At 44.1% G+C, this 14674-nt stretch overlaps 1 protein-coding gene across 3 annotated transcripts in view; it reads left to right on the forward strand.

The window, feature by feature from the left end:
* fras1 (Fraser extracellular matrix complex subunit 1) overlaps nucleotides 1–14674 on the forward strand; it is a 518421-nt gene that overhangs the window by 409690 nt on the left and 94057 nt on the right. For all 3 annotated transcript variants that reach the window (XM_073065197.1, XM_073065198.1, XM_073065199.1), the window contains exons 47-49: nucleotides 577–717; nucleotides 7577–7804; nucleotides 8393–8506. In XM_073065197.1, coding sequence (XP_072921298.1) covers nucleotides 577–717; nucleotides 7577–7804; nucleotides 8393–8506 — 483 coding nt within the window. The remainder of the gene's footprint in view (nucleotides 1–576; nucleotides 718–7576; nucleotides 7805–8392; nucleotides 8507–14674) is intronic.

The raw sequence follows: 14674 nt of genomic DNA on the forward strand, positions 1-14674 counted from the left end.
AATATCACTGGTCATCAAGCCATCCATTCCTTGTAATGAGGAGGAAGAACATGTTTCCAGCTGAGAATTCTGAGACCCATTTATATAACCTATTGGAAATGCCATTGCATGCACATGACTCCACCGCCCCACCCGGCCCTCAAAGGTTTGACTACTAATTTTTATGGTTGTAAAGGATACATGCAGCACACAGCTAAATTTGCAACACACATTGTCACGGCTAAGGTTTTAAGTCCTCAGGACAAACTTCTGGTGCATTCTACCTTGATAACTGTCAAGTGGTATAGCAGTTAAGACCACCTACTATTTTTACCCATTTGGAATTCTAGGGTGCTTACATTTTCTTCACTTTGTATAAATGTTTGACATCTTCATACTAAACTTAACAGTTTGATTTTGATGTCTAAGCTGGAGCTCAAATATTCACAAACAATAAGATAATTATTTTGTTAAAAAACAGTATCAAGTCTAATCCATATTAATCTTTGCTTTTACCTGTAAAGTTAATTGAATAGCCCTGCTCAAAGCTGTGTTAGTCCTTGTCTGAAGGCTGCATTGTCTTCTTCAATAAATCAGGTGACTCAAACGTTTTCCATTACTATACGCCCTGTGGATGATTCACTGCCAGTGGTGCAGATCCCCGGAATGCGAGTGCAGGAGGGAGTGAGAAAGACGATCACTGAATTTGAGCTGAAAGCTACTGATGAAGACACCGAGGTTAGTTTTTAGCTCAGTAACTCCTAACTTTATCCTCATTAAGAAGTTACGCTTCCTGCCATCATCTGTTCAGTTTCTCAACGGAGCAAATATGTTTGCTGCTTTTAGTTTGTAAAGGGAACAGCAAGGAGTGAATGAAATAGATCCACTTACTCTTTGATCTCTGCTTTTATGACTGCAGCATGTTGGCATTTAAGGATGTGCTTTCATAATCGGCAAAGCACAATCCCCTATTGATTGTAACACATACAAAATGCTCAACAGGTCAGGCAGCATCTATGGAGAGGAATAAACAGTCGATGTTACAGGCTGAGACTCTTCATCGGGACAGCTTTCCATGGGTGTTGCCTGACCTGTTGAGTTCCTCCAACATTGTGCATGTATTGATCTGGGTTTCTGCAGAATCTCTTGTGTTTATGATCATATACTGATTGTTTGCTGTTTTATTCCCAAATTAGTCATTCTTAAGATTCTGTATTACAAACAAACAAAACATCCTTTTCTAAGTTTAAAGTTCAGAGTAAATTTTGTTATCAAAGTACATACACGTCACCATATACAACTTCTTGTGGGCATGCTCAGCAAATCTATAGAACGGTAACTTTAACGGGAAGAATGAAAGAAGGCAGTGCAGGGACCCCCCCCCCCCCCCGTGGCCATTCCCCCTCAGCAACTGTATACCTGTTTGGATACTGCTGAGGGGGTCACATACCTGGGCAAGGCAGCAGCCCTGTGGTTGGCTCTGAGCCTCTGAAGGGTAGGGTGAAGGCCGGTGGAGCAATCGTCGTAGGGGACTGGATAATTAGGGGGACAGATAGGAGATTCTGCAGCAGCAAAAGAGACACCAGGATAGTGTGTTGCTTCCCAGGTGCTAGGGTCCAGGATGTCTCTGAGCAGTTGAGGAATATTCTTGATTGGGACGGTGAGCAGCCAGAGGTTGTGGTACATATTGATACCAATGACATAGGCAGGAGAGGGGTAGAGGCCCTGCACAGTACGTTTAGGGAGTTGGGAAAGAGGTTGAAGAGCAGGACCTCCAAGGTGGTAATCTCTGGATTACTCCTGGTGCCAGAGAAGGTCAGAACAGGAAGACAGCGCAGACAAATGAGTGGATGAGGAGATGGGGCAGGGTTTCAAGATCTTGGATCTTTGGAACCTTTTCTGGGAAAGGGGTGACCTGTACAAGTGGGACAGGTTGCAGATGAACCAGAGGGGAGCCAATATCCTGGGAAGGAAGTTTGCGAATGTTATTGGGGAGAGTTTAAACTAGATTTGCAGGGAGGTGGGAACTGAAGTGAAGCGGCAGAAGATGGGGCAGTTGGCGCACAAGTAGAGACAGCTTGTAGGAAGCTTGTGTAGGACAGGCAGATTTGGTATGTTAGCAAATACACTCAGAAGCTTCTATAGATGCACCATGGAGAGCATTCTGATAGGCTGCATACTGCCTGGAGGGGCTACTGCATAGGACTGAAAGAAGCTGCAGAGGGTTATTATTCTGGTCGGCTCCATCTTGGGTACTAGCGTACAAAGTACCCAGGACATCTTCAGGGAGCAATGTCTCAGAAAGGCAGCGTCCAGCACCCAGGACATGACCTTTTTCCCACTGTTAACATCAAGTAGGAGGTACAGAAGCCTGAAGGCACACATTCAGCGATTTAGCAACAGCTTCTTCCCCTCTGCCGTCCGATTCCTAAATGGACATTGAACCCTTGAACACTACCTCATTTTTTTAATACATATTATTTCTGTTTCTTTAACGATTTTTAATTTATTCAATATATGTATACTGTAATCAACATAAGACCATAAAATATAGGAACAGAAGTAGACCATTCAGCCCATCGAGTCTGCTCCACCATTCAATCATGGGCTGATCCATTTCTTCCAGTCATCCCCACTCCACTGCTTTCACCCCATACCCTTTGATGCCCTGGCTAATCAAGAAACTATCTATTTCTGCTTTAAATACACTCAATGACTTGACTTCCACAGCCACTCGTGGCAACAAATTCCAAAGATTTACCACCCTCTGACTAAAATAATTTTTCTGCATTTCAGTTCTAAAAGGACGTCCTTCAATCCTGGAGTCATGCCCTCCTGTCCTAGAATCCCCTACCATGGGAAATAACTTTACCATATCTAATCTATTCAGGCCTTTTAACATTTGAAATGTTTCTATGAGATTCCCCCTCATTCTCCTGAACTCCAGGGAATACAGCCCAAGAGCTGCCAGATGTTCCTCATGCAGTAACCCTTTCATTCCTGGACTAAAATAAGGAGCCCAAGAGTTTACACCGTATTCCAAGTGTGGTCTCATGAGTGTCTTCTGGAGCCTCAGTTTCACATCCCTGCTCTCATATTCTATACTTCTAGAAATTAATGCCAACATTGCAATCCCCTTCTTCACAACCGACTCAACCTGGAGGTTAGCCTTTAGGGTATCCTGCACATGGACTCCCAAGTCCCTTTGCATCTCTGCATTTTGAATTCTCTCCCCATCTAAATACCAGTCTGCCCATTTATTTCTTCCACCAAAGTGCATGGTCGTACACTTTCCTACATTATATTTCATTTGCCACTTCTTTGCCCATTTCCTTAAACTATTAAATCTCTCTGCAGGCTCTCTGTTTCCTCAACACTACCCGCTCCTCCACCTATCTTTGTATCATCGGCCACAAATTTAGCCACAAGTCCAAATCATTGACGTACATCGTAAAAAGCAGCGGTCCCAACACCAATCCCTGTGGAACTCCACTGGTAACCGGCAGCCAGCCAGAATAGGATCCCTTTATTCCCACTCTCTGTTTTCTGCTGATCAGCCAATGCTCCACCCATGCTAGTAACTCCCCTGTAATTCCATGGGCTCTAATCTTGCTAAGCAGCCCCATGTGCAGCACCTTGTCAAAGGCCTCTGAAAATCCAAGTACACCACATCTACTGCATCTCCTTTATCTACCCTGCTTGTAATTTCCTCAAAGAATTGCAGTAGGTTTGTCAGGCAGTATTTTTCCTTCAGGAAACCATGCTGACTTTGGCCTATCTTGTCTTGTGCCTCCAGCTATTCCATACTCTCATCCCTAACAATCGATTCCAACAACTTCCCAACCACTGATGTCAGGCTAACAGGTCTATAGTTTCCTTTCTGCTGCCTCCCACCCTTCTTAAATAGCGGAGTAGCATTTGCAATTTTCCACTCATCCGGTATAATGCCAGAATCTATTGATTCTTGAAAGATCATCATTAATGCCTCCACAATCTCTCCAGCTACTTCCTTCAGAACCCAAATGTGCAGTCCATCAGGTCCAGGAGATTTATCCACCCTCAGACCATTAAGCTTCCTGCACACTTTCTCAGTCATAATTTTCATTGCACAAACTTCACTTCCCTGACACTCTTGAATGTCCAGTATACTGCAGACGTCTTCCACTGTGAACACTGATGCAAAATATGCATTCAGTTCCTCTGCCATCTCTGCATCCCTCATTACAATATCTCCAGCATCATTTTGTTTTGGTCCTATATCTACCCTTGACTCTGTTTTACCCTTTATATACTCAAAGTTTTTAGGTTGATGTTTATTATTATTAATATTTTTTTTCTTCAATATAATGTATTGCATTGAACTGCTGCTGCTAAGTTAACAATTTTCATGAGACATGCCAACGATAATAAATTTGATTCTGACAGAGCAAATGTGCGCTCAGCTAGATGGTTTGAAATGTCTGTTTTAATGCAAGGAGTATCATAAACAAGGTGGGTGAACTTAGAGCATGGATCAATATGTGGAACTATGATGTTGTGGCCATTACAGACACTTGGATGATTCAGGGGTAGGAATGGCTGCTGAGTGTGCTGGGCTTTAGATGTTTCAAAAAAGACAGGGATGGAGGCAAAAGAGGTGGGGGAGTGGCATTGCTAATCAGGGATAGGTCATGGCTGCAGAAAAGGAGGAAGCCATGGAGGGATGCTCTATTGAGTCATTATGGGTGGAAGTCAGAAATGGGAAGGGGGCAATAACTCTACTAGGTGCTTTTATAGAACCTCAAATAGTAACAGAGGCATCAGGGAGCAGATGGGGAGATGGATTCTGGAACAGTGATAGGGTTCCTGTGATGGGTGATTTTAACTTTTCTAACATTGACTGGCATCTCCGTAGAGCAAGGGGTTTGGATAGGGTGGAGTTTGTAAAGTGTGTTCAGGAAGATTTCCTGACACAATATGTAGATAAGCCAACTAGAGGAGAGGCTGTACTTGATCTGGTATTGGGAAATGAACCTGGTTAGGTGTCATATCTCTTGGTTGGAGAGCACTTTGGAGATAGTGATCAGAACTCTGTCTCCTTTACCATAGTGCTGGAGAGGGATAGGAGCAGACAATTTGGTAAAACATTTAATTGCAGTAGGGGAAATATGATGCTATTAGGCAGAAACTTGGGAACATAAATTGGGAGCAGATGTTCTCAGGGAAATGCACGGCAGAAATGTGGCAAATGTTCAGGGAAGGGTGGTAGGGTAAAAGAAGCATGGTGTACAAAGGATGTAGAAAATCTAGTTAAGAAGAAAAGAAAAGCTTACGAAAGGTTCAAGAAACTAGTTACTGTTCAACCTCTAGAAAATTACAAGGTTGCCAGGAAGAAGCGTAAGAATGAAATTAGGACAGCTAGAAGGGTCCATGAGAAGGCTTTGCCGAGTAGAATTAAGGGAAAATCCCAAGGTATTCTACAAATAGGTGAAGAGGAAGAGGATGAGCCATAGGCCCATCATGTGTGTTAGTGGATTTGGAAGAGGTATCAGAAGTACTTAATGAATACTTTGCTTCAGTATTTACCAGGGATAAGGACCTTGGCAATTTTGGGGATGATTTACAGCAAACTGAAATGCTTGAGCATATAAAAAAGAGGATGTGCTGGAGATTATGAAAAGCATTAAGTTAGATAAGTTGCCGGGACCCGACGAGAAATGCCCCAGGCTACTGTGGGAAGCGAGGGAGAAGATTACTGAGCCTCTGGCGGTGATCTTTGCATCATCAATGGGGACGGGAGAGGTCCTGGAGGATTGGAGGGTTGCAAATGTTGTTCCTTTATTCAAAAAAGGGAGTAGAGATAACCCAGGAAATTATAGACCAGTGAGTCTAACTTCAGTGGTAGGCAAGTTGTTGGAGAAGATCCTGAGAGGCAAGGTTCATGAGCATTTGGAGAGATGTAATCTGATTAGGGATAGTCAGCATGGCTTTGTCAAGGGTAGGTCGTGCCTTACAAGCCTGATTTAATTTTTTGAGGATGTAACAAAACACATTGATGAAGGTAGAGCAGTGGATGTAGTGTATATGGATTTCAGTAAAGCATATGATAAGGTTCCCCATGCAAAGTTCATTTAGAAAGTAAGGAGGCGTGGGATCCAAGGAGACCTTGCATTATGGATCCAGAATTGGCTTGCCCACAGAAGGCAAAGGGTGGTTGTCATATTCTGTATGGAGGTCAGTATCTGGTGGTGTTCCACAGGGATCTATTCTGGGACCTTTCCTCTTTGTGTTTTTTTTTTTAAATGACCTGGGAGTAGAAGACAGATGGCGTTCAACCCAGGTATCTGTGAAGTGGTTCATTTTGGTAGGTCAACTTTGAAGACAGAATCTAAAATTAATGTTAAGTCTCTTGGCAGTGTGGAGGATCTGAGAGATCTTGGGGTCCATGTCTATAGGACACTCAAAGCTGCTGCACAGGTCAACAGTGTGGTTAAGAAAGCATATGGCATGTTGGCCTTCATCAACCATGGGACTGAGTTCAAGAGCCGTGAGGTAATGTTACAACTATATAAGACCTTAGTTAGACCCCACCTGGAGTACTGTGTTCAGTTCTGGTCACCTCACTACAGGAAGGATGTGAATACTATAGAGAGGGTACAGAGGAGATTTACAAGGATGCTGCCTAGATTGGAGGGTGTACTTTATGAGAATATGTTGAGTGAACTTGCCCTTTTCTCCTTGGAGCGATAGAGGTTGAGAGGTGACCTGATAGAGGTGTATAAGATGATGAGAGGTATTGATGGTGAAGATAGCCAGAGACTTTTTCCTGAGCTGCAATGGCTAACACAAGGGGACATGGTTTTACGGTACAAACAAGCTGGATGAACTCAGCAGGTCGGGCAGCATCCATTGAAATGAGCAGTCAACGTTTCGGGCCGAGACTCTCTTGATGAAGCTTGTTTGTATGTGTTGATTTGACCACAGCATCTGCAGTATACTTTGTGTTTACTTTATGGTTTTACAGTGCTTGGAAGTAAGACCAGGGGGGATGTCAGAGGTAAGTTTTTTACACAGAGCAGGGTGGGTGCATGGAATGGCAGCAAAGGTGGTAGAGGCAGATACAATAGGGTCTTTTAAGAGATGCTTAGGTAGGTACATGGAGCTTAGAAAAATAGAGGGCTATGCAGTAGGGAAATTCTAGTTAGTTTTTAGAGTAGGTTACATGGTCGGCACAGCATTGTGGGCCGAAGGGCCTGTAATTTGCTGTATTTCCTATGTTCAGTGAAAGATCAACCAGAGTGCAGAAGACAGGATACTCTGCAAATGCAAATATAAATAAATAGCAATAAATAATGAGAACATGAGGTAATGAGATTGAATCCTTGAAGTCACTGGTTTGAGAACACCTCAATGGATGGGCAAGTGAGTTTTTTTTGACAAATGTAATCTTATATAAATATGAAGTGGGCTATGGGATTTTGGAGACACTGGACTCACTATTCTAGCAACAACACTGTAAATACCCTTTGTACTAATGCTAAGGTAATATTTTGAGTGAGTACATATGAGCTTATCTGAATGTCTGCTTACTGCTATGAAATCTGGTCTGACATCCCAGGCTGAGTCTTTAATCTTCTCCATTGTACAACCGCCCCGCCATGGGACAATTGAACGGACCAGTAATGGCTACCACTATCGTCAGACCAACACCTTTACGATGGATGATGTTTATCAGAACCACATCAGCTACAATCATGATGGCAGTAACTCTCTCAAAGATCGCTTTTCTTTCACTGTGTCTGATGGGACCAATCCTTTTTTCATCGTTGAAGACGCAGGAAAGGAGGTCAGTCCTTGTCAGAGATAATTGGGTTAACAGAATCCTGTGGACCAGAGTAATGAGTACTTTTGCTGTTGTCAGTTTTTTAATCATTTCCAGCTGCTGCTGTTGGTTCCAGGAAGGTGGAAGTTTTAAGACCATGTGTAAATGTATGGTGCGAGAGCGCTTGTGGAAACTTCAATACCTGCTGAGTCTGTCTAAAGCAGAATCGGCAGTCCGGGGACCATCCAATCAACCTGTCATTTTGCTATGGTCTGAAACACTGAACATTTGGACCATGATGTGCTGACCAAATAAACCTACTTCATGATTAATCTAACCCTTCCCTCCTTCACAGCCATAACCCTCCATTTAAGAGGATTCCTGCATCAATGTTCATCGAATGCAGATTCCAGGCTTCCAGTAAGCGAATCACATAGGAGTAAAATTGGCCTTTGATATTGGATAAGTGGTCTGACCACTTAAGGGAAATAGAAAGATCAGTCAAAGTGGTGGGGAGGTCGAACTGTATGTGTTTATCTTAACTGGATTTGGTGGCATTCTACACAGGTATTACAGTAACTGCATGCATCTTTTTTTATTACTTGCTATTAGATTGTGACAGCTGCTCACCAGAAGTTTAAGATTGATATTCTACCAGTGGACGATGGGACTCCAAGAATTGTTACCAACCTGGGACTACAATGGCTGGAGCTCATGGACAAAAAAGTAATTCCATTTCCTGTATTTCCAGCAACTGTGTAAGGATTCAAAGCACCAGTGAGGGAACAAATTAAAACCCATGCCTTCCATTTGTTGGGCTTGAAATTCTGCCCTGTGTTCGTTTAGGAAGAGAGACAACTTACACCGGAATATTACAAAACGTGGCTTTATTGCAGAATTCGTAACTGGCACAGCGAATCCACGGAGTCGCTGGAGAAGGCGTTCTGTTTTCCCCTTACAATCTGCTCTTATTTATACCCCTTTTCCCCCCAGCACAACCCCGCTACATATTAGGTAATATCGGGCACTTGTGTCCATCTTATTGGCCCGCAGCCATATGCTCACGAGTTACCTGTTTCTTTTGTTTACTGAATCGCGTGACACTAGTAGTTTCGATGTAGCGGGGTCCCCAGTTTCGCTCCCCCCTCCCTCGCATCCCGGCCTCCTAACATTATGTGTGTTACGTGAGCCACTCCTGACCTGTAATGGCAGTCTCGAATTAACCCCAACACTCCCTCCCTTGGCCTCCCAGAGGCCACATCCCCACATCCCTTACAATCTTTTCCGCGGCTGCCGAGATCAGGCAGAGAGGTGAGCGTCCCCCGGCACTCTTTGGCGTGTCCTCCCTATTTGCTTATCCTGATTTGTCCGACCTAGGGTCACAAAATATGGGTAGGGGTTCCCTAAACATCCGCAATTTTTACAAGTAGCATGCAACATTTCAGAAAACTTAATCAATAACAAATTCACAATCCCCCCCTTGCCATGGTCCATTTCAGTCCGTGTCCTCACATAGCGCGTCCGCTTTCCGGGAGGGCCGTGTCCTCCCCTTCCACCGGGAACAAGGGTGCCTGGTACGCCGGTGGAGGTCCATTCTTTCCAGTCAAGGCTCGATCTATAGTCCGGATGACTAGGGTCCTAATACAGGGTATGCAACAACAACCACACGTGATAAAGATAGCAATTTAAATAGACAGTCCTAGAGCCGACTGTCCCAGAAACGCTCCCCACTTGCCAGAGGTCTTATTTAGCCAGTAGAAAATGATGCCAGTTATTGTCCCCCTCCCTTCTTACCTTTTTAATGCCCTGTTGGAGACCTCGGCGACAGGGTATGGACTATGCCACCGTTTTCCGTTCCAGGTGAGCTTCCCTGGGCCTCGGAGGAACACTTCCACTCCTACCTTGATGGTGTCCGACCCCTGCGGCTGCTCACTGTTAGATTATTGAACTCGCAGAGTTATCAATTTTACCATATTTCTAAAAACTCTCATATACTCTGTTACTCAACACACAAATGTCTGAGTTTTCGGTAACTCGAAATTGAAGTGCTCCATGGCTCCCTAGTACACAGAGAGGATCAAATGTGGGACGGTCGCCTTTCAAAACCTGACCTTCGCGTGGGAGATTTCTCCTCTTAACAACCAGTCTAAGGTAGGCGCCGTCATTATCCCTGTGTACTACGGTGTCCGCAACACTTTTCTCCTCACTCCTGAGACTTTTATGCCCATCGTGGGCGGCGGGTACCCTCACTCAGAAGACTTTTCCACGGGCGGAGAATCTTCCTAAAAACAGATAAGAGTTAGTACTTACCAGTCACGATTCTGCACCGGGAATGATCTCTCCCAGGGTAATTTGGGGTTGGTGAGGATCCGTCAGCAGACAAGATCTAACTCAGTGATTTAACTATCTAGTGGAAGTCTTTGATATAACAGGCACTTCCTGACCTTAGTCGAGCTTGCGGCCGCAGGTTGTCTGCCGTCGGACCCGCCAGCCTGTGTTGTCTCTCCCTCCCCACGTCGGGGTCACCAAATGTTGGGCTTGAAATTCTGCCCTGTGTTCGTTTAGGAAGAGAGACAACTTACACCGGAATATTACAAAACGTGGCTTTATTGCAGAATTCGTAACTGGCACAGCGAATCCACGGAGTCGCTGGAGAAGGCGTTCTGTTTTCCCCTTACAATCTGCTCTTATTTATACCCCTTTTCCCCCCAGCACAACCCCGCTACATATTAGGTAATATCGGGCACTTGTGTCCATCTTATTGGCCCGCAGCCATATGCTCACGAGTTACCTGTTTCTTTTGTTTACTGAATCGCGTGACACTAGTAGTTTCGATGTAGCGGGGTCCCCAGTTTCGCTCCCCCCTCCCTCGCATCCCGGCCTCCTAACATTATGTGTGTTACGTGAGCCACTCCTGACCTGTAATGGCAGTCTCGAATTAACCCCAACACATTGCAAGTTATGAAATTTGTGTTAGCTTGAAGCAGTATTGATAGAATTAGTGATACAATATACGAGTAATTGCGGAGTGGTGGCAAGGCATAAAAAACTTGGTGGGTCAATCATCTAGGAGGAAAGTGAGCAATTGACATTTGGGTTGAAAACCTTCATCAAGAGTGGAAAGATGATGAAATTAGTCCAAATGTCAACTCTCCATTTCCCTCCTTAGATGCCACCTAATCCACTGAGTTCTTTGTTTTGCTCCAGATTCCAGCATCTGCAAACTTGTCTCTATTGAGTAGCAATTGCTTTTTACGCTGTGGTGAAGCTACCTTGTCATTTATACAGTTCAGAAACATGCCCCTCAGCCCACCATGCCCATGGCTATCACCAGGTACTCTCTGTATTAATCCTATTTGCCAACGTCTAGTCCATACCTGCACTATCTAGTGATTCAAGTGCTCATCTTGATACTTGTAAATGTTGTGAGAATATCTGACTCCCAGCAACTGTCCAGCAGTGCATTCCAGATTCCAACCACCCTCTGGGAGGAAGAATTCCCCTTCAGCAAATCTCTGTACTGCTTACCCAAACCCTGATTTCCCCTTGGTGTCCTGGAAATACCTGCTCCATTACAAAGGTTTGTTGCGGGTTTCCCAATGACCTGTTTGGCTGCAAAGTTTGTTGGTGCCTGGACCTCGCAGCCACTGCACAACAGAAAAGGTGGTAAGTCCAAGGACTGGATGATGGTTTGGAGGGAGAAGGGCCAGTTAGGTTTGAGGGGAGGCAGGATGATTTCCTTTGGGTGGGAGTGTGCCTGGGCATCAGAGGTCGAGTTGCATGGTTAGAGCTTCGGCTCCAGGAGAGGAGTATTGTAAGGTCTGTGGTGGGATGTGCGGTCCACGGGAACAGGTAGCTTGTAATAATTGAAGAACCCCATTATGGTTTGGGGTCCCAGTGCTCCTCTTGAATTTGTTCCAAGAGGCTCCCTTTAATTGGCAGTAAAATGAGACTGGAAGGTGCACTTTAATGTCATTGGTTGTTGTGGTTAAAATTATTTATGAATTATTTAAATATACTGTCCAGTAAAAATATTAAATGATTTAAATATTGCCTATTCCATTTAGGGTATCTCTATATGGCTGGCATTTCTTTGCGAGTAGAAGTCCCAAACCTGTCAGCGAATTCTCTATTGCATTGTCCTGCTGGGCTCATGCACAGTGTTTTGGAGGCTGTTTATTCATTGTTTTTTTTCTTTTTATGCTTTTAATTATTTAATCATTTTAAAGAATTGTAATTAATAGACAATAGACAGTAGGTGCAGGAGTAGGCCATTCGGCCCTTCTAGCCAGCACCGCCATTCACTGCGATCATGGCTGATCGTACACAATTAGTACCCCTTTCCTGCCCTCTCCCCGTATCCCTTGACCCCGCTATCTATAAGAGCTCTATCTAACTCTCTCGTGAAAGCATTCAGAGACTTGGCCTCCACTGCCTTCTGGGGCAGAGCATTCCACATATCCACCACTCTCTGGGTGAAAAAGTTTTTCCGTATCGCTGTTCTAAATGGCCTACCCCTTATTCTTAAACTGTGGCCTCTAGTTCTGGATTCACCCATTAGCGGGAACATGCTTCCTGCCTCCAGCATGTCCAATCCCATAATAATCTTATTTGTTTCAATCAGATTACTTTTAACCTCTCATCCTTCTAAATTCCAGTGTATACAAGCCCAGTCGCTCCAATCTTTCAACATATGACAGTCCCGCCATTCCGGGAATTAACCTTTTGAAACTACGCTGTACTTCCTCAATAGCAAGAATGTCCTTCCTCAAATTTGGAGACCAAAATTGCACACAATACTCCAGGTGGGGTCTCACCAGGGCCCTGTACAGCTGCAGAAGGACCTCTTTACTCCTATACTCAATTCCTCTTGTTATAAAGGCCAGCATGCCATTAGCTTTCTTCACTGCCTGCTGTACCTGCATGCTTGCTTTCATTGACTGATGTACGAGAACACCTAGATCTCGTAGTACTTCCCCTTTTCCTAACGACTCCATTTAGATAGTAATCTGCCTTCCTGTTCTTGCCACCAAAGTGGATAACCTCACATTTATCCACATTAAACTGCAGCTGCCATAAATTTGCCCACTCACCCAACCTATCCAAGTCACCCTGCATTCCCATAACATCCTCTTGACATTTCACACTGCCACCCAGCTTTGTGTCATCAGCAAATTTGCTAATGTTACTTTTAATCCCTTCATCTAAATCATTAATGTATATTGTAAACAGCTGCGGTCCCAGCACCGAACCTTGCGGTACCCCACTGGTCACAGCCTGCCATTCCGAAAGGGACCCGTTAATCGCTACTCTTTGTTTCCTGTCAGCCAGCCAATTTTCAATCCATGTCAGTACTCTGCCCCCAATACCATGTGCCCTAATTTTGCCCACTAATCTCCTATGTGGGACCTTATCAAAAGCTTTCTGGAAGTCCAGGTACACTGCATCCACTGGCTCTCCCTTGTCCATTTTCATAGTTACATCCTCAAAAAACTCCAGAAGATTAGTCAAGCATGATTTTCCCTTCATAAATCCATGCTGACTTGGACTGATCCTTCTACTGCTATCCAAATGTGTCATAATTTCCTCTTTTATAATTGACTCCAGCATCTTTCCCACCACTGACATCAGGCTAACCAGTCTATAATTCCCTGTTTTCTCTCTCCCTCCTTTCTTGAAAAGTGGGACAATATTAGCCACCCTCCAATCAGCAGGAACTGTTCCTGAATCTATAGAACATTGGAAAATTATTACCAATGCATCCACGATTTCTAGAGCCACCTCTTTAAGTACCCTGGGATGCAGACCATCAGGTCCCGGGGACTTATCAGCCTTCAGACTCAACAGTCTATCCAACACCATTTCTTGCCTAATATAAATTTCCTTCAGTTCATCCTTTACCCTAGTTTCTTTGGCCACTATTACATCTGGGAGATTGTTTGTGTCTTCCCTAGTGAAGACAGAGCCAAAGTACCTGTTTAACTCGTCTGCCATTTCCTTGTTCTTCATAATAAATTCACCCATTTCTGTCTTCAATGGCCCAATTTTGGTCTTAAGTATTTTTTTGCTATTCACATACCTAAAGAAGCTTTTACTATCCTCCTTTATATTCTTGGCTAGTTTACCTTCGTACCTCATTTTTTCTTGGCGTATTGCCTTTTTTGTTTTCTTCTGTTGCTCTTTAAAAGCTTCCCAGTCCTCCGGTTTCCCGCTCATCTTTGCTATGTTATACTTCTCTTTTATTTTTATACTGCCCTTTACTTCCCTCGTCAGCCACGGCCGCCCCTTACTCTCCTTAGGATCTTTCTTCCTCTTTGGAATGAACTGATCCTGCACCTTCTGCATTATTCCCAGAAAGACCTGCCATTGTTGTTCCACTGTCTTCCCTGCGAGGGTATTGTTCCATTGAACTTTGGCCAGCTCCTCCCTCATAAAGTCCACCACCATCTCCTTGGTCTTGGTGATATTGAGACGCAGGTAGTTTGAGTTGCACCATATAACAACACCATTGTTGTTCCACTGTCTTCCCTGCTAGGGTATTGTTCCATTGAACTTTGGCCAGCTTGTCTCTCCAGCACCAAGCTGGGTACTGAGAACAGTTTTCCAGGTGTAGTGGGGGGAGATTTGGGTGAAAGATGAGGGCTGGTGTAAAGCGCCAGTGTAAGCCCTACTCAGGGATATCTAGACGACCGTGTCCAGATAAAAATAAAATGTGGCAAAATTTTAATTTGAACATTTTTATTAAAAAGGGAAGCATGCTGGAATCCATGCTAGGAGGGGAAGAAAGAAGAGATATTCTCAATTCATTAGCAACTGAGCTGAAGTTTTCCGGAGAGAATTTGCTTACAAGTCTAAACATCTGGTAAACCTGAGGCAAGAAGCTAAAAGATTCTT

This window comes from Hemitrygon akajei, chromosome 13 (genome assembly GCF_048418815.1).
Source record: "Hemitrygon akajei chromosome 13, sHemAka1.3, whole genome shotgun sequence".
Taxonomy (NCBI): domain Eukaryota; kingdom Metazoa; phylum Chordata; class Chondrichthyes; order Myliobatiformes; family Dasyatidae; genus Hemitrygon; species Hemitrygon akajei.